General features: G+C 41.1%; 1 protein-coding gene across 1 annotated transcript in view; it reads left to right on the plus strand.

The window, feature by feature from the left end:
- The window catches only part of piezo2b (piezo-type mechanosensitive ion channel component 2b), a gene marked incomplete at its 5' end in the record, with an annotated part of 98,485 nt that overhangs the window by 20,730 nt on the left and 58,391 nt on the right, over positions 1–19,364 (plus strand). The window contains 5 exons of the mRNA XM_083990773.1: positions 3,821–3,863; positions 7,018–7,180; positions 8,985–9,261; positions 10,193–10,406; positions 17,372–17,546. Coding sequence (XP_083846899.1) covers positions 3,821–3,863; positions 7,018–7,180; positions 8,985–9,261; positions 10,193–10,406; positions 17,372–17,546 — 872 coding nt within the window. The remainder of the gene's footprint in view (positions 1–3,820; positions 3,864–7,017; positions 7,181–8,984; positions 9,262–10,192; positions 10,407–17,371; positions 17,547–19,364) is intronic.

The following is a 19,364-nucleotide window of genomic DNA, read 5'->3' on the forward strand; positions in this document are numbered from 1 at the left end:
AGGTATTTTTGGTGCGCAGCTGGGGTGCAAAGCAAAAAAGCGGCCTTGGCTCGACAGGAAGTTAGCCCCACATGCTGCATTACGTAATGTTCGTCTCTTCACCCCTCGTCGGATCAGAACATGGCCTCACTTCACCTCTAAACTCAGGCATTCCTCGTGTATGATCTCACACGCCGGGCTTCCTCGGGGCTCAGCTTGGACGAGGTGAAGTTATAGGTGTTGCAGATGTTTGGAGTGGGGGAAATCACTGAAACACTCACACTCTTTGTTTTTGTCTCTGGTCACTCAGGGCTGGTATTTTAAGCCAAACGGTTTCTATTTGAGGAATCAAATGGGGCGTTGTGTAATCTACGAACTATATCAACCTCCGCGGCCCATTATTAGGGATTACAACGACATCGATGGACCTTATCTCCTCCTGTGCGAGTCTCTGGCTCGGCCCTGCATCCTGTCCACTGGAGATAGACACAGACCAGTGGCCTGATAATTAGACTGGAGAACTGGAAAAGAAAAAAAAGAAAAAAACCTAATGTGAAGACTGGAATTCAAAACATTTCCTGATATGCCAAGAATCTCTCAGACCCAGTGAGTCAGTGAAACTCGGCCCGATGCCAGTGGTTTTATCAAGTCATTGAGCTGACATGTTAGTAAACAGACAACTCATGAGACGTCCAGCCGACTCAGAACTTGTGTTTCCTGTGACCTCAAGAATTTAAGTATCATTTAAACTGGTCTTTTTTCTTTTTTTCCTTTTTTTTTTTTGAGCTCTGGTTTGGTCTCAACCAACTCCCGAGGAAAAGCAGCATAATGACGTTTCATGAATTTACTTAATACATAATGTACACAGTTGCACATAAATAAATACGTATATATATTTGATAACCAAATTGTATTTAAAGCAGATATCAGTGGAATGTTTTTGTTAATATAAGTCCTAAATAGTCCTATTTTCCGTCAGCAATCACTTACATGAAGTATTTCAGCCTAAACACGAGTCTCTCCGTCACTCTGCTCTGCTGTAACCCGAGGAGAAAATTTTCCTTGTGGGATACAAGTGTTATCCAATGAGGAGAGAGAACGGCATGAAGGGCTGTGTGTGCAGCCAAGGGATGCGCGTGAATGTGGTGACGTAGCACGAGGACCAATTGATGCCTGACAAGGGCGGGGGCTGCTAACTCATGGTGCGTTCAAAGAAACTCGTACTTTGTGTTTTTCCTTCCTGTGAAGTCATACCAGTTCGATCTGGTACGAGTTCACGGGTCGGAAGTTACGAGTGGCCGTTATAGGGAACTTTCACAGACAACAGGATGGTAAAAACACGAGCTACGGGTTACCTGGAACACTACCAAGTCGTAGTTGTGACTTGAAGCTGTAACTTACGGTTTCAAAAGCCTGCCTTGAACGCAGCATTAGCCGAAACGGCCGCGAAGCTGATATCTGCTTTAACATTAAACAACTGCAGTGAAAGACAAGCAAATAAATACAATTATGTAAAGAGTTTAAAAGGAAGAAAACAAAACACAGAAAAAAAGAGAAAACAATAACCATAAATATTTTTTTTTACCTCTTTTCATGAAATGATTGTGACTGTGATTTATTCTTGATTGATAGTGTTTATCTCAAAACACTATTGATCAGCCTCTTCCATACACATCACTGTGATCACAATTAACCTTTATAATAGGAATAAAAACAGGAATATGTCTGAAAACAAAATTATTGTAACTTTTAAGCAGCCGTGTAATAGCTAATACATAATCGCTCACTCAACAAATCTGTTGCTTTCCCTCTGATTTTACTTTAAACAACAATAAACATCTAAGATGTCACTCTAAACTCACCATCGGCTCACAGTCACAACACACTCTCCTCGGTAGTGCAGTCTGATTTAAACAGTTTAGCAAACATGCATTTTTACAGAAAAATGTCATATAGCGGCCGAAAATCTGGAGTTTTCTTGACATCCGTACGAGACAACTAAGGAGTTTTTGAAGCTAAAAATTGTGCAGAACTACTCTGTAGGCGTAACATGCATAATGTGTCTCCTTTAATGTACATTTCTCTTCATAACACATCACACATTCAATCCTAGCTGTTACTAACATGCAATAAAGTATACAATACAATAAGGCATTGATGTCTAAGGATAATGACTATACAGTATTGTTATTGAGCTCCTTGTGATATTGTAACACTACAACAATCGCTGCTTTGCATTAGGTGTGTCCTTGTTTTGCGTGGCCTTTACAGGGTGTCGTCTGCTGCCCATCAGACGTGTGGAGGTTTGACCGATGAGTCCGGCGTCTTAACATTTCAGAGCGAGGGCGGTTTTTGTTGTGGGTGAAGCGTTAAGATGTCAGAGGTCACGTGAGGTCGGGTTCAGGAGTTAGTCACGTCGGTTCCTCCCCATCACAGATGTTTTGTTCATCTACACAACCACACTCCTCCTCTCTGTCTCTTCTACATCCAACCACATCCCACCACCAGCACCTTCACACACAGACACACAACATCTGGGACAGTGAAGCTGTTCTTGCAGCTGTTTGAGTAAGAGCGAAACACAGAGAGAGAGAGAGAAAGAGAGATCTGTGCTGATGACAGTTCATCTCTGTTTTATCCACCTTGACTGGAATTCAAAGGCGGTTTCCTGTTTCTGACAGAGTGGCTAATAGTGTGACTCACTTCTTTACTGGATCCTTGGTGCGCGCATGTGTGTGTATGTGTGGTTTTGGTGTGTGTGTGTGTCATTTAGGAGAAAACAGGTTATTTTTAGTTTTACATTATGATATTTCTGCGTTTATTTGCCTCCATTCACAAATGAAGATGTTCAATCCAAAGTGACACCTACACACTCACACTTGCAACTTGTTAAAAGGGTTAACACTTCAGTTCTCAGGTCTGAATTTCATGTTTCAAAAGTTATTGATCCATCATCCCAAAGTACTGCAGGGTTCCTGTGTTTTCTCTCTCTAAAATCGACTTGCGCCACTTTAAAACTGAATATTATCCACCCACTGTTTTAACAAGCGAAGCAGTTTATAACCTTAACAACCTCCTAAAAGTAGCCGCAGCTTACACACGCACACACACACACATAGGTGACACAGTAGATAAAATCTGTCTAATGAAGTGCTTTGTTTTGCCGCATGCGTTGACTTATACGGAGTCGAGTGCTGTCGCTGTCGAAGTGTGTTTAACGTCTTCGCCCTCCTCACCGCGCTCCATAAACTTCATGAACTTCAGCAGCGCAGCAGCTAATTAGTCTCCCAACGCAACAACAGAACGAGCCGCACGTACTCATCACAATATGTCACCGAGTCCAGATCCTCGAGTCACAAACAAGATGCTGCGTTTGTTTTGCTCTGATCGCTGTGTGGGTTCAATACCTATAAATCCATCTGAGAGCTGGAGTGACATTCAGGAACCGCTCTGAGCTGAGATCTTGCATGAAATGTCTTTATTTACTTTACATGTAACTTTTCCCAAAGGTGAATACAGGTTGTTTTTCTTCACATGGCAATTAAACATCAGTGAAAACTAAAATAGATCATTGATTTAAAGCAGGCTGTTGATAAACTGGATGTAGTGATGGAGATGATCTTGTGAAAGTTTACTCCAACAACTGTGATTATTGTCTATTCATTGTCTGTTTTTAAAGGGATAGTTACTGTAGTTACCTACTGCTAAAACTACAGGGATTATGGCAAGGGGCCAATTTGCCAAAATGTTGAACTATCCCTTTAATGACTGATAACAGAGGTGTATTTCTCTGCCAGACGATATCTGTATCCACTAAATCATTTCTTGTTTTTCCGTCCAGGTTCCACGTGGGAGAAATCCATAAGACAAATCGGCTTTGAGAGGTGAGATGGAGACAAACTCAGCACTTCTCACAAACACCACATTCATTAAATGTGTCATACTGTGCGTGCGACTGATACAGTAATGGTGCTCTAACATAGTTTTTTTTTTTTACAGTATATTTATTTTTATTTTAATCACATTTCTCTTGATGATCATGCAGCATAAAATATGCAAGTGTGGATTTTGTTTAACTGAGCATTAATCTCTCTTTTTGAGGAGGTGATAGGACTCAGCTCAGTGACTGTTGGCTGAGAAAATGCAGTGTCAGCAAATATTATAGGTCTTTATCCAACAAAACATGATATGAAGCTGGCTTTAATGGTAGTTTGGTGTCTTTTTTCATTTAAAGTCCATCAAATTTTATACACACTTCTTATCCTCTATTTCTTTTACAAATAAGTAGGTGCATTGTTTTTTGCAGTGTGTATCCTAAACATGGCAGCAACACAATAAGATTAAACAGCACTTTTTCATAAACGCTCCTGACCCTGTCCCCGTGTGGATTCATGATGAACGCTTAAACCCATTTACGTCTGACAATCAGTTGACAGGCTTATTTTTCAAAGCTTTTGCCGCTGCGTCTGTCTCCTCACACACCCCCACCCCACCCCTCTTCTCCTCCTCTGTGATCGTATTAGATGCGGTTTTCCCTAAGTACGGGAATGTCCGAACTCAGCCACGTCCTTTTTCCAGTACTCAGCGGCCCTTTGGTGGATAGTAACGCTGTAAGTGGCGGAAGTCGAGCCGTAAACATTTTATCCCGCCTCCATTTACCTGTTTGTGTCGAGGAGCCATACGCGGTGTATATAGCGTGAGTGTTTACAGCTGCATAGGAGCTTTTTACTGCCTGTGTGGTGGTGGACAATGGAGATGTCCTGAAGAGAAGTCAGAGCTGTGATGTGTATTTTCCTAAAAGTGTGACCTTTTTCAAATTTTTTCTAATAAATACCAAATATTTACAGCAGGGTTGGGAGCATTGCACTCCTGTGAGGCGGCGAGGACAGACCTCAGCGCCGCGAGCGTTGCTGTAACTCTCTCACATGATAAGCAGGGGAAAGTGGGAGTCATTAAAGCTGCTGGCTCGGCCTCGTCTGGCTCTGACGGTTTCCATCTCTTTCATCCATGTGAGGATGCACGGAGCTTCACAACAATAAAGCTTCATGGAAACAGACGTCCTTGATTAGATTAAACTCGCCAACAGCAGCCAGAGGCCCCAACTATTTATCCGAGTGTGGGTTTTCCATCGTCTTTGATTAGCACTCGGTTTTCAACTTGTTACCTTTTATAAGCTTTATATCCACTCAAGGCCACAATGAGATTGGTTCTGTTAGAAAGAAGCAGTTGTTTTATATCTCTGTCCAAACATTTGGTCAGCTTTTTTTTTCTTCCTGCTGCAGAGTATGTTTTGTTTATTGTAAACAGTTTAATTACACTTTGAGCTCAGCATGAAATGTAAAGAAAACGCCGAGGTGGCCAAACACAGGATGCAGTCTGATTTGCCGTAAAAAGAAAAAATCCAGAATAGAAATCAGTTTTGGATGATAAAAGTGAGTTTTAAAGGGGTTTTTCAAACCTGTTAGCTATTTCAAGGACAGTTTTTATTTGCTTTAATTGCACATATAATCATGGCACCTCATAAAGCTCGTCCTCAGGCAGCACAAATACGTGATCACACCGGATCATTTGGAGCCCGTAGCTGTCAAGGTAACCGCTGTCCGCCATTGTTGAGCTTCCTGTTTGAACAAACCTTCTGGTATTTAGTCAGAGGTGAGCAAACAGTCCAATCGCAAATGTTACAAAAGCTTTGTTTGCCCTCGGAGATGTAACAACACTACTTCAAATGATGTCACATTTTAGCGGATTAATGAAAAACACACAGCGCTTGTGTTTGCCCAATAAGCCTCCTGGATGAAGATGTATTCATTTTAGATCGTTGTATAACATTACGCTGATGTGCTGTGCATTTCATGTTAATCACACACACAAACACCAGTCATCAAGGAATTAGGCAACACATTAAATCAGTTAAATCTTAACTAGCTTCAGTTCTTTTCAACTTTATTTTCTGCACTTGAATTAGAAAACAGGGCTAATTGTTTACACCACCTTATTATGAACAAAGGTTGCTATTCTCAAGGGAGTAAACATGTTTTTCACAGTTCGGTAAAAAAAAAAAAAAAAAATGACCACACTCTCTCATGGTCTTTTTTGTTTGAATGGAATTTCACTCACTTGTTAACAGCAATACATTTAAAGCCGGCAAGCCTGATTTCATTAAAGTGGGTGGTACGCCATATAAAAGCTGCAGCGTTCAACACAACAACACGTATTAAAAGAACACTTGAGAAATGGAAAAATCCAGATTCCCATGTGTTCATGTGAACAGGTAGTTTTTTGTTTTGTTTTTTTCTCTCTGAGAGATATAATCGCTGCCGTTAATATCTAATTCCCATGAGTTTTTGATTTGCAGTTCACACGTTGCATGAATGAATGAGAGTCAGTGGTGATTCAATGTGCACGATTTGTTGACGACTCAAGGTCAAGGTCATTTTCATTTATATAATAGTTGGATAGAGCACGCACATCCAAAGTATTACAGGTGCAGGGCTAACAAACAAGTAGACTTTTAGAAAAAGGGTGAAGCTCCTCAAATGTTTATTGTAGGCTAAACACGTTGATTCATATAGCACCTTATAAAAACCTAGGTTGACCAAGGTGCTTTACATAAAATAAATAGCAATAAAATACTAGGATACATTAAAAAAAAAAAAAATACAATTTGAACAAAGACAGAGATAAAGACGAATACATTCAGCAGGGGACAGACATAAAGAGGTGACATGATGTGACACGAAGAGCCCAGATTCAAGCGCGAGACATTTCGTTGGGCCGCGTCCAAGCGAGCTGAACGATTCCCCGGACTTTCTCAGAAAAACTGTTTCACATTAGGGCCACTAGCAGTTTAAAGTTTGTTGTACTCCGTCCCAGTTTCCATCATTTTGTCGTGATCCTCGCCTGCGAGATTGCTCCAAATTACAAATTGTCGGGGATATTGGGATTCATCTGCACTTTCTGGAAATGAGCGTCTGCTTTCTGTCAATGTATACCATCTGATCTTCTGCCCCCCCCCCCCCCCCCCCCCCCCCCCTCCAGTGTGATCGGTGCAGATGCGGGGAACGGCATCCGGGTGTTCATCCCCGACATCGGCATGTTCGTGGTCGGCTTGGCCATCTGGCTGCTGTGTCGCAGTCTGGTCCAGAAGAGGCCGCCTGAGGACATGGCCCAGTACAACGCTGACTTCGAAGCAGAGGAACAAGTGGGTGTCGTCTGGTGGTTGATGTGGAGCGAGCGTCCTGAAAACAGTGTCTCTAGTGTTACTCAGGAATGAACCAGATTAGATTTTGGCGGGGCAAGAGGGTCAAGGTCAATGTGCAGACTGTCAGATGTGGGTAAGACGTAATTGATGTCCATAAAACTAAACGGTGGGCTTAGAAAATGTCACATTTTTAATAAACATAAAGACTTCCCGACACCTCGGCTGGTGTAAATGTCTTCACACGCGCTGATCTGACACTTCTGGACGAGGAAAAAGACTCATGAACTCTTTTTCACACCAGAAGCCTGTCAACGTTTCCAGACACCAGTTTGGTTCACAGTCCTAAGTAACAGATGACATTTAATTCAGATGTCTGACATTTGATGCAGTCACACAGAAACTACTTCCCTTTGGGGACCAGTATTTGTCAGATTAGTAAACATAGTGACTTTTTTTTCTCTTTTTGCAGCTACAGAAATGTTTTTTAACATATCCATAGAGCGGTCAGTCTCTTTGCACATTCAGCTCCAGCGAGCACTGGAGGAGCAGAGCAGGCGTCTGTATAGAGAGTTCCCTGTGAGTGTTGATGACTTGGACTACTGCCCCCATCCCCTTTGGCAAAGTCCGCGCTTCTCTTTATGACTCAGTGTTAATTAAATCCACATTCACTTTCACTTCGACTGTGCTGCTTACGCTGGCACAGATGGCATCGCTCACCATTACTGAGAAGAGAAACCACCAGAAAATTCATCCACAGAGCCCGCGCCTGCAGCTTTTTTATTTTAAAGTGATCAATCTGAGCTCTAGCTGTCGTTTTATTCAAAGCAGGACTCGTAGCACCCACTGTTTTCTTTGTCTGATGCCTCACGTGTCACATATAAATCACGGTGAACGGCAGAGATGGACAGAGTACTCGACCCCAGTACTTGAGTAAGAGTACAAATACTAATGGTCAAAATTTACTCCGTTACAAGTAAAAGTAGCTCAGTCGACATGTTACTTGAGTAAGAGTAAAAAAGTACTTGCTTTTAAAGGTACTTAAGTATCCAAAAGTGCATGCTTTTAAATTTACTTTAAGTAAGAGTAAGAGTAAATTTCTTATTTTTCACATCAATTAATTACTATAATTTTTTCTAAATTAATTTAAGGAGCTTTTAACTCTTGTTACTGAGAATTAACTCTTTGAATCCACCTGCACTGATGTGCTGCTTTTAGGGGTTATAGGGTTTCCTTCTTTGACAAACACAGCTTGTGTCCAATAGGATTTTAGAAAAAAAAAAAAAAAAGAGCAGACCTGAAAGTAACGAACTTTTCAGCCTTCCTAGAAATTGAAACTGGTGAACGGCCCCCACTTGTTATTATTTTCTCCACTTTACTGAGAGTGTTGGAAAAGAGCGGCGGGGGGGGGGGGGGGGGGATGGATGCGTAGTGAGTCGGAGGCAGCAGCAGCCAAGGAAGAACTGACTGGATTAGATTTCAAGCCAACATGTGTTTCCAGAGGAAAACATCTGGCAACAGTGGCTAATAACGTCTTTAGTAGCACATCATGTATGAGTAGATGTGATGTGCTACATGTTAAATCTGTGAAAACGCACTCTCAGCTGCAAACAGAGGCAGAAACACTCATCCGCAGTCTCCTTTCATGATAGTTGACCACTCACATGGGGGCTGTTGTGGTTGTTCTACCTGTGGGGAAACAGTTTTCAGCACCATGGAGAGCTCTGACCTCCAAACTGCACCATTCATCATCATCATCCATCATCATCATCGTCATCCGACTCAGGAATGTCTTTGTGTCACTCAGGAGGAAGAGGAGAAGCTGAGCCTGGATGACAACATCCTGCTCGAGGAGGACTTCGAGGCCGGGTACGAGGCCGAGGAGGACGAGGAGCTCGACGAGGAGGAGGAGGAGGAAGAAGAGGAGGAGGAAGAGGAGGAGGAGGAGGAGGAGGAAAAGGAGAGCACAAAGATGAAGATCCTGCGAATCCTGGCGGAGGTCGCGACCAAAGTGAAGGAGATCATCGGGAACTTGATCACGACCGCGGGGAAGGTCGTGGTCACCATCCTGCTGGGCATGACAGGTGGGCAGATACTGATGTGATCAAATGTTATGAAGTAAAATGTAACACTTTATAATAAGTACACACTATTAAGCATTAGTTAAAGGGATAGTTCAACATGTTTGGCAAATTGGCCCATGGCCATAATCTCTATAGTTTTAGAGCTAGGCTCAGAGCTACGCCACCGAGGCTTATGGGATTTCTTGGTTTCCCGCATCAGACTCATCAAATACACAATCCAACAACTCCAAAACGCTCTGGTGGACAAGTTGTGACCTGCACATTCACCACGCTATGAGATAATAACGTAATGCGTTGTTTTAGAGGCAAATTCATGCAAAACCGCTCATGCACATTCCTGTCGGGAGCAGCTTTTGTGAAACAGTCTATGCATTTCCCTCTAAAACAACTCTGTCTCGTAATGTTCTGTTATTATCTCATAGCGTGGTGAATGTGCAGGTCACAACTTGTCCACCAGAGCGTTGTGGAGTTGTTGGATTGTGTATTTGATGAGTTTGATGAGGGAAACCAAAAAATCCCATTAGCCTCCGTAGCGTAGCTCTGAGCAGCTCACGGCTCTGCTCCGCCGTTCTAAAAATAACTTGCATCGACAATTAAAGGTAACTATAGGGATTATGGCAATGGGCCAATTTGCCAAAATGTTGAACTATCCCTTTAAGCATTAAATACTGAATTCTTCATATATAACACATGAATACTCACTAGTATGTAGTTTATTTTAATTTTTACACAGTTAACACAGTTAAACATGTTTTACTCATTATTGATATAATACTACATACTAATGAGTATTCATGCGTTATAAATGAAGAATTCAGTATTTATCAATGCTTAATAGTGTGTTCTTATTATAAAGTGTTACCAAGTAAAATCAGTCAGATGATGAAAACACGCTCCTCTTTGTGTGACTTTGTGTTTTTTCTCTCTGCAGGCATCATGCTGCCCTCGTTGACCTCGGCCGTTTACTTCTTCCTCTTCCTCTTCCTGTGCACCTGGTGGTCCCTGCGCCGCACCTTCGACACGCTCATCTTCAGCTGCATGTGCGTCCTGATGGCCATCTTCAGCGCCGGGCACCTCATCGTCCTCTACCTCTACCAGTTCCAGTTCTTCCAGGAGAGCATCCCACCGGGAGACGGCTACATCAGGTCAGACACATGAGCAGCTCAGCTCAACTCAAGCTTTTCAATTTAAATCTTTATTCACACATGAGATTAAAAGGAGAGAGCAAAAAAAAAAATATATATATATATATACTGTACTGTATATATAATATAAACGTATTACAAACAATGCTTTGGAAAGGCATTCATCCATCACTGTCCTTTTTAGACACGTTGCCAGTTTTGTAACTTGTCCATTTTCTCCATGTTTTTTTAATCTAGTTGTACTTCTTGTAATCTGAATTTAAGTGTTTACGTTTTTCCATTTTGTAAATTTCCTTCAATAATGATGTTAGATGTTAGTTTATTTATTTTACCTGTTAACAACAGTATTTTACTACTAACAAGAAAACTCCTCTTCTCCACACACTCTCTCACATTGACCTACAAAGATACATTACATTACAACTCAACTTCTAGTATATTCTAGTACTTTGTGTAACAGTTCACATATTATTTTCCAAAACACTTTTATTTTCTGATATTTACAAAATATATTTTAATATTCTGTTATAAATCAGTAGGTGTGTTTTGTATTTGTAGATGTCAAATTTTATATTTTCAATAATCTAAATCAATAAGTGTTTAATCTCTTGGGTTGATGAGACTAAACCAAACTTTATTGGTACACTTGACCACCTCTCTTCCCACAGACAGATATGAATCAAACCTCAATAACAAAATATAACAAAATACTTCCAAACTAAACCATCTGTCATCACGCTGGTGTGTTTTTGGAGATGATACAGTACTTCCCTGGTTAAACACAACAACCCAACACTAACACTATCTGACTCCTCAATAATGTGAAAATACACGACGTGAGGCCAGAGCTCCTCTGACTCAACGATATTTATTGCGCTCGGGGCGAGATTGTTTAAACGTTAATAAATATTTACTGTTGTTGCAAACAAGAAGGCAAAGGAAAAGGCAAAGCCGGCTGAAGGGGCGATATATCAAACTCCTACTCACAGCACATCAATATCAGAAGCAGAGCTTTTAGGCTCCTCACTACAACCAGTGTTGTTTTATTATGCATGAGAGAGGAGACAATCAGCTGTCTGTGGCTGCAGCGCTGAAAACCTTGTGGTTGGAGTGAAGCCACATCGTTGCAACATCTTGCCAACACATGTTAGTCACAGATGTGATGAATGAAGACTCAGTAGCAGTGGCACATACCTGGGTCACTGAGCTCATTGTGTTTGATTGACAGCCAGGAATGCCAAGAATGCTGTTTATTTACTGTTATTAAAAGTAAACATCAAGGCTGCGACCCTGGCTGACGGCTTCCTGCGTGAGATTTTATAAAGGTTTGATTATTTAAGATGACAAACAGCAATAAATTGATGTTTTTAAGTGTAATTTTCTCATGAAAGTACAAGAAAATGGGCCTGTATGGTGTCCTTATAAAAGTCAAATGAATAACTACTCCAACACTTAATGCAGTGTAAATTTAATATAGTTTTTTGACACATTTTTTCCTCTTTATTTTGGTCTAAATCTGCCTCAGTTTTCCACACATGTACTACACAGTTGCCCATAAAGTTGGAATAAAATATTCTTTACCCCTTCTCATGAAATGAGTTTGACAATATGATTTATTCTTGATAGATAAAGTGAATATCTATCTCAACACTCTATTCATCAATCTCTTCTAAACATATCAGTGTGAAAATTGAACCACAATTAACCTTTATAATAGGAATAAACAGAGGAATGTGTTAAAAAACAAAATTATTCCAATTTAACAGGCAATCGTTACACATATTCATAAGGAAATTGTGCAATAATCACTATTATGACATTTATTTCCAGTCACATCTCTGTAATAACTCACTAGTGGCCATTGTGGAGCCGTAGCTGTTGTCTCGGTGCCCTTGGTGTTGCAGACTTTTATCGATCTCACGGTTTCTCATTTGAACGCTGTGCTGCTGCGTGTCAGGGACCGAGGCTATTTACAGCTATGTATAGCCGAGGCTGCCTTGGACAAACCTTGTGTAACTCTCATCCCTCTCCTGCCTCCGATGGCAGATAAAGTGTGGATGCGGGCGTCGCACTGACAGGTTTTCTTGTTTGAAGAAACAAACTCATTAGAATCAATGGACTCTTGTTGCACCATCTGCACTGGCAGTAATAGTGTGCACGCTGTAATGACTGTACAGGAGAAGTCAGTAGGACTCGAGAGTAATCTGAGGGATCATGAAATGATTGTAGGGAGAAAAACTTTTACCTCTAAAAACTAAAAATTATACTGGTAAATCAGTAAAATGTTGTATGCTTTCCTCTTTTTGGCCGTTAAAGAGGACCTATGCAACATTTTCACCTTAATTAAACAGATAATTTGATAATTAAATGACTTATTACTGTAGCTGTGAGTTTTTATGACAGTGAAAAAATGCCTTCCAAAACTGTATAGCGGGAGCAACGTAGAGAACCCCCCCCCCCATAGACATATTATGCCCCCTTTCAACAAATCAAAATAGTTCCCAGGTGTCTTAAAGACATGTCTGTGACATGCTTTGGTCAAAATATCCTAAGGATCAAACATCACGGCTCTTTTCATCCTCTCAAAACAGCCCTGTTCAGGACGGCTGGTTTCAGTGTCTGTCCCTTTAAATGAACCACTGCTCATCAGGCCCCGCCCCCTCTAACAGTCCCAGGTAGGGGTGGTATTATGTAAATTCAAATCCTAGTTACATCACTGGAAGGCAACTGAGGGAACAGCTCGTAAAACCACATGGATTTCAACCTAGGGAGCCTGCACATTACAGATTTTTTTGTCAATTCTTACATTTTTGGAGGCCGTAAGGCAAGACAAACATATATATGTTAAAGAGCCTTCAATAAGTGATATTTCCACAATATGTCCTCATAGTTTTGCCTTTTGGGGCCTTTAAATATGTTTAAAGTTGAATATTTTAACTTTTTTGGGCTCTAGAATAATAAAAAAAAACCCACATTTTTACCAAACTAGAGCTCAGTTTTCACCAACGATGACTCTTTAATACCAATTCATTACCTTATTTAGTTTGTAGCTGCCAACAGAAACAGCTGATGTCTAATTTTGGAAAGAAGTTCTTTGTTTGTGTATCTGAGGACTTAAATTTGGAGAGTTCACGGCAGCTCTAATTCCTGTTTGGTAGCTCTTCACATGAACAGTCCGACTATTTCATCATCTTGTTGACTCTGTCCTCATTCGTTTGTTTAGACTTTCGACTCCTGCTGTGAGAAAACTGAAGCCGAATGCGATGATAAAAGTGAACCCTGGTCTGCTTCCTCTCCTCGCCCTCAGAGGGAATCTCTTACAGCTGTAAATACTGTACGTACGGTACAACGCGCCCCCATTGGACAATAGGCCGCCCCGGAGCCTGCCCTAATTGTGCTTGTTGACAGTGACACGGCCTTGCTGTGCGGCCGGCGCTGAGTGAGACCGTTGAGTGCCCTGACTTCCACTCCACTGCTTCCTGCCTCCCCGCCTTTTACAATGGAAGTCCCCAGTTGGTCATGTGACCGGCGGCCGGGCCTTCCCTGGCTGTAAGAAGAAACCATGCAGGAAGTGGAGCCGGGGTCAGAGGAGGGTGTTCGCTCACTCGCTTGCTCCTCCTCATCATGGCACAGGAGAAAAAGGAGACTCGGGAGGCTGGTAAATCTGCGGCGCTGTCACTGGGAGACGTCAGAGTGGTTCCTGTTGAGTCGCTGACCTTTGTTCTGCGCAGAGGAAAAGCACTGAATCATATGACACATCCTCCTCCTCTGTGTGGCACAAACAAACAGGTTTCTTTAACCGTCAGTGCATTGTCCAGATTCCTGCGTTTGTGTTGATGGTCTGGTCCAGTGTGTCATTTAGCATCAACAGAGGTGGAGGAAATGCTCGAAGCACTGGTCAGCTGTTAGTCTAAAAGTCTCTGAATTCAGTTTGGAGCTGTTGTGACACTAGATAGATAGATAGATAGATAGATAGATAGATAGATAGATAGATAGATAGATAGATAGATAGATAGATAGATAGATAGATAGATAGATAGATAGATAGATAGATAGATAGATAGATAGATAGATAGATAGATAGATAGATAGATAGATAGATAGATAGATAGATAGATAGATAGATAGATAGATAGATAGATAGATAGATAGATAGATAGATAGATAGATAGATAGATACTGTAGAACTTTTGTCATCCCAAAGGAAATTCTTCTGCCAGGATGCTCCAAAGGGAAATGTGCAAGGACCTATGCAAGATTTTCACCTTAATTAAACAGATACTGTGATGGTTAAATGACTATGATTAGCTGTGAGTTTTTATGACAGTGAAAAAAGCCACCAAAACTGTATAGCGGGAGCTCCGTAGAGGAAAAAAAAAAGGCACCAAAACACCAGACTTGCATAGTTCCCCTTTAAAGGAGACATATTCTGCCCCCTTTCCACAAATCAAAATAGTTCCCAGTTGTCTTAAAGACATGTCTGTGTGACATGCTTTGGTCAAAATCCCCCAAGGATCAAACATCACGGCTCTTTTCATCCTCTGAAAACAGCCCTGTTCAGAACGGCTGGTTTCAGTGTACATGATAAAATATATCCTACAATGTCTAAAACAATAGAATATACGCTACAAGTGCAAAGGGAGCAACCTAGACATAGGTTAAATACTGTGCTACATAATTTGAGTGCAATACATAATTTAAAAATGATATAAAACTAATGCAAAAGAGCCAAAACATTATTGTTGTGACACTGTATTGCCCTGTTTAATGGATTTTCAGGGTGTTATGTAGTAGCAGGTGTTGTCAAACCATGGTTTGGATCTGAGAATCCAAAACGATCCCAAAAATAAATAAGTGGTTTTGGTTTGGGTCAGACTGAACCATTGTTTGTTTACACTTGTTTACAGAGAGTTTGGCCATTTGGACCAATTATGGGAAGTTGAGGCAGACAAAGACGAGAAATAACTGGAAGATGACGAAGAAAGAGCTGTAGCGGTAAAACATGAGAGGAGGAGGAGGAGCAGGAGAAGGAGGAGGAGGAGTCTGCTTTAGAAATGGTTGAGAAAGGCCAGTTGACATTGAGTCATCATTTCCCAATACCTTCTTGCATCTTTCCCTGTATCTGTATCTGCTGCGACACTGTGACGCTGCACTTCCCCCACCACCACCTCCACCACCACCAGCAGCAGCTCTATTGTAACGTTTACATCATCTCGTCCATCACCAGCTTTGTTTCTGGAATCGATAATTCGTTTTTAAGAGATGAAGAACCCAAGGACGCCAGCGCTGAATCGAGAGTAATGAACCGAACAACACACTCTCGTCTCAATGAGAACAGATGACGCTCGGCCCGGTCACAAAGCTCCAGTCTATCTATCTATCTATCTATCTATCTATCTATCTATCTATCTATCTATCTATCTATCTATCTATCTATCTATCTATCTATCTATCTATCTATCTATCTATCTATCTATCTATCTATCTATCTATCTATCTAAAAAGAAGCAAAACTATAAACATTCATTCAACAAAATATTTAATAGCAGCTTTATTAGTTAGAATAGTGAGTAAAATTTTAGGAGATGAACAGAGCATGGCCGCAATTATTCATTGTTTCATCATTTATTCTGCTTCAATATACTATTTTTGTTTTATGTTAAACTTTATTACAGGCTTAGGTCCATATACAAGACACACAATACAAATAATAAAAGATGATGAATATTGATATATTTGTCTGTAAAACATGAGAAAACAGTGAAACTAGACATTTAAATCTTTATTTCACCAGATTATCCCTTGAGATTCGATCTCTTTTGCGAGGGAAAGCTGGCCAGGAGGCTGAACTGGCCCAACAACAATACAGTAATAAAAGCAAATGGACATCATAATACAAACGTTGCATCATTCAAGAATAGCAGGTGCACATTTCTGTTAGTTTATGTTTCATAAGAGCCTTGAATTCACCCAAGGAAATGAGACCAACTCTACAAAACTAACAAGATATTCAACTTGTTCAAGATACAGAAACAAAGATATATGTGATGGGAATAAAATCATGTGATCACATGTAGAAACAACAGCTTTAGGAGTGTCACAGGCCTCCAGGTGATCAGAGGGTTAAAGGGATACTTCACCCAAAATCAATAATTCACCAATTTTCTACTCACCTTCATGCCAAGGAAGGGTTTGGAGAACTTTTGGAGTCAGGAAAACGCTTTTGGAGTCCCAGGGGGGGTCCGGCTGGCAACGGATTTTCATATAATGGCGCCAGATAGAGTTCACTTTTGAATCGTCCAAAATACACACTATGAAACATCCAGATACCTCCATACTGCTCGTCTGTACTGACCCAAGTGTCCTGAAGCCACCACATGAAAAAGTTGTTTGGAAAAAAATTATTTGATCTTTGTTTTTAGCCTTGTTGTAGCAGTAGCTCCCAGAGGTTCTGTTGATGTTTGTGCGCATGAGCGAGATTTTCTGCGAGATGTTCGTTCGTCGTTGTAAACCATTGGATGTATGATGTAAACACGGAAGAACATCTCGCAGCAAATCTCGTGCAGCCACTGGGAGCTACTGCTACAACAAGGCTAAAAACAGAGATCAAATAAATTTTTTCCAAACAACTTTTTCATGTGGCGGCTTCAGGACTCTTGGGTCAGTACAGACGAGCAGTATGGAGGTATCTGGATGTTTCATAGTGTGTGTTTTGGACGATTCAAAAGTGAACTCTATCCACCGCCATTATATGAAAATCCGTTGCCAGCTGGACCCCCCCTGGAACTCCAAAAGCATTTTGATGACTCTGAAAGTTCTCCAAACTCTTCCTTGGCATGACGGTGAGTAGAAAATTGGTGAATTATCGATTTTGGGTGAAGTATCCCTTTAAGCTTTGTTCATGATCAGTGTCCCTGCCAGCAGTTCCCATCCTCATCCACCTGTCTCTCTGTCTGTCTCTGCAGCACGTTCGGCATCTCCCCCATCGTCCAGAGCAACTGCTCGTACACGTGGAAGCTCATCGTTCACCCGCAGCGGAAGTGGTACCACTTTGTGAATCCCATCATGCTGCTGATCCTCTACTACACTCTGGCCACGCTCATCCGCCTCTGGCTGCAGGAGCCCATCGACCAGCTGACGGTGAGCGCCGCCACCGCTGCCGCAGACTCGCATGCACGAGCGCAGATGCTTTGTGCATTTGTGACATTTACTGTTTAAATGATTTAAATCAGGGGTTCTCAACTCTCACTCTGGGACCCACATTTTCCCATGGTCATTAAGTCGCGACCCACTTTTATAGAATTCAAACCAAGATTTAAAAAAAAAAAAAGCATTTAAAAACTCATTTAGCTCTTTATTGAGCAAAGTGCATTTCAGAGCACATGAATGAAACTGAGGAGGACCATGACAACTGCACGTACGGAAGTGAATAAAAAAATATCAAACTGCACAAAATGGAGACTAACAAAATGATATATTTGACTTCTAATGCATCTCTGCATTCAGAGCATATTCACAAAAGTGAATAAATATCAAATTGCACAAAATAAAGACCCACAAAACAAAACAAGATTCACTGCATTCAGGCCACGTTAATAAGAAACTGATATCTTTGCATTCAGAACAAATAATAAGAAACTGAGGAGGACCATTACAACTGCATGTGTGCAAGTGTCGTGTGCCTTTTAAAATAAGTTATATTTCAAAATAAAAGACATACAGTATCCAACATCACATGCGCATTAAATATTTACTTTTTTTGCCCAGCTGTCTGCGACCCATCCAGGACAGGTCCGCGACCCACTTTTGGGTCCCGACCCACCAGTTGAGAACCACTGATTTAAATGATACAGGTTCATTTTACTGAAGAGTAAACAAGTGGTTGTATTATAATGTGTCTAACATTTGTATTTTAAAGACTTTTTCTGTCATTTTCTTCCTTGACACTTGGTTTAAATCTTATTTTCTGTCAGAAACAAACAACATTTTTTTTTACCAGACATCGTGTTATCCACAGCATCAACATCATTACATTATAGATTATAGATTATAAATTATATGCACCAGGTCTTTTTCTAATGTGCATCATTCATGGCCTACAGAGTAATAGAGCTACACACAGAGGTAAATGAGACAAACCACCTGTCAGATCCTGTAATTATTCCAGCCAACGTATTCATTATATTGATCCGTTTTGTCCATCTTGCAATTTATAAATCAGTTATTGATCAGAGGAGAGCCAATCGTCTCTGGGGATTCTGGGAGCTGTAGGAAACAATGTGAGAATTAGACAAAAGTAAATCATGACACCTGATAACCACCCTTGAGCCAAAACTTTTCTTACATACATTATTCTCTGATTACACCCCTGAAGTTAAAAAAGGGATGAAATGTGGAGAATGAGTAGATGATCAAATAAAATCCCCTGCATGTGTTTTAATCACAGATTTTTGCACCAGTTGCCGCCTATCGGCTGTCGGTGTCAGAGACGTTTACTCGAGGTTCAGCACACGACACCTCTGTCACACTCACACACAGTAGCTTCCAGACAGCGAACTGAAATAGATCCAGATTGAATTAAAAAGCGCAGCCACGTGGCCTCGTGATCAGAGAAACGGTATCGATGGAAGATTCCAGCACGATCGATCGCTGGCTGCATCTGTCGGCTGCACGGAGCTCAGGTGTTATCTGAGAAACTGTCGGTTAACAGTTTGACAACGCGTGAAGGGAGGATGCAGTTTGCACAGTTACAGTGCCGCCTGCAAGAAAGAAACCACTGCTTCTTAATTTAATTAATTATAAATTAATGATGTATTATCGCACATTTCCTCTGCACCTCCTCAGTGATGTTGGTGGGAATTGATTGATCCCACTCGGACTGCTGAGATAAAACGTTGGAGGATCAACTGGGTCAATGAAGATTTTTTTTTTTTTTTTCATGTTTTATCTTTAACACAG

Source organism: Trachurus trachurus (genome assembly GCF_905171665.1).
Source record: "Trachurus trachurus genome assembly, chromosome: 17".
Taxonomy (NCBI): domain Eukaryota; kingdom Metazoa; phylum Chordata; class Actinopteri; order Carangiformes; family Carangidae; genus Trachurus; species Trachurus trachurus.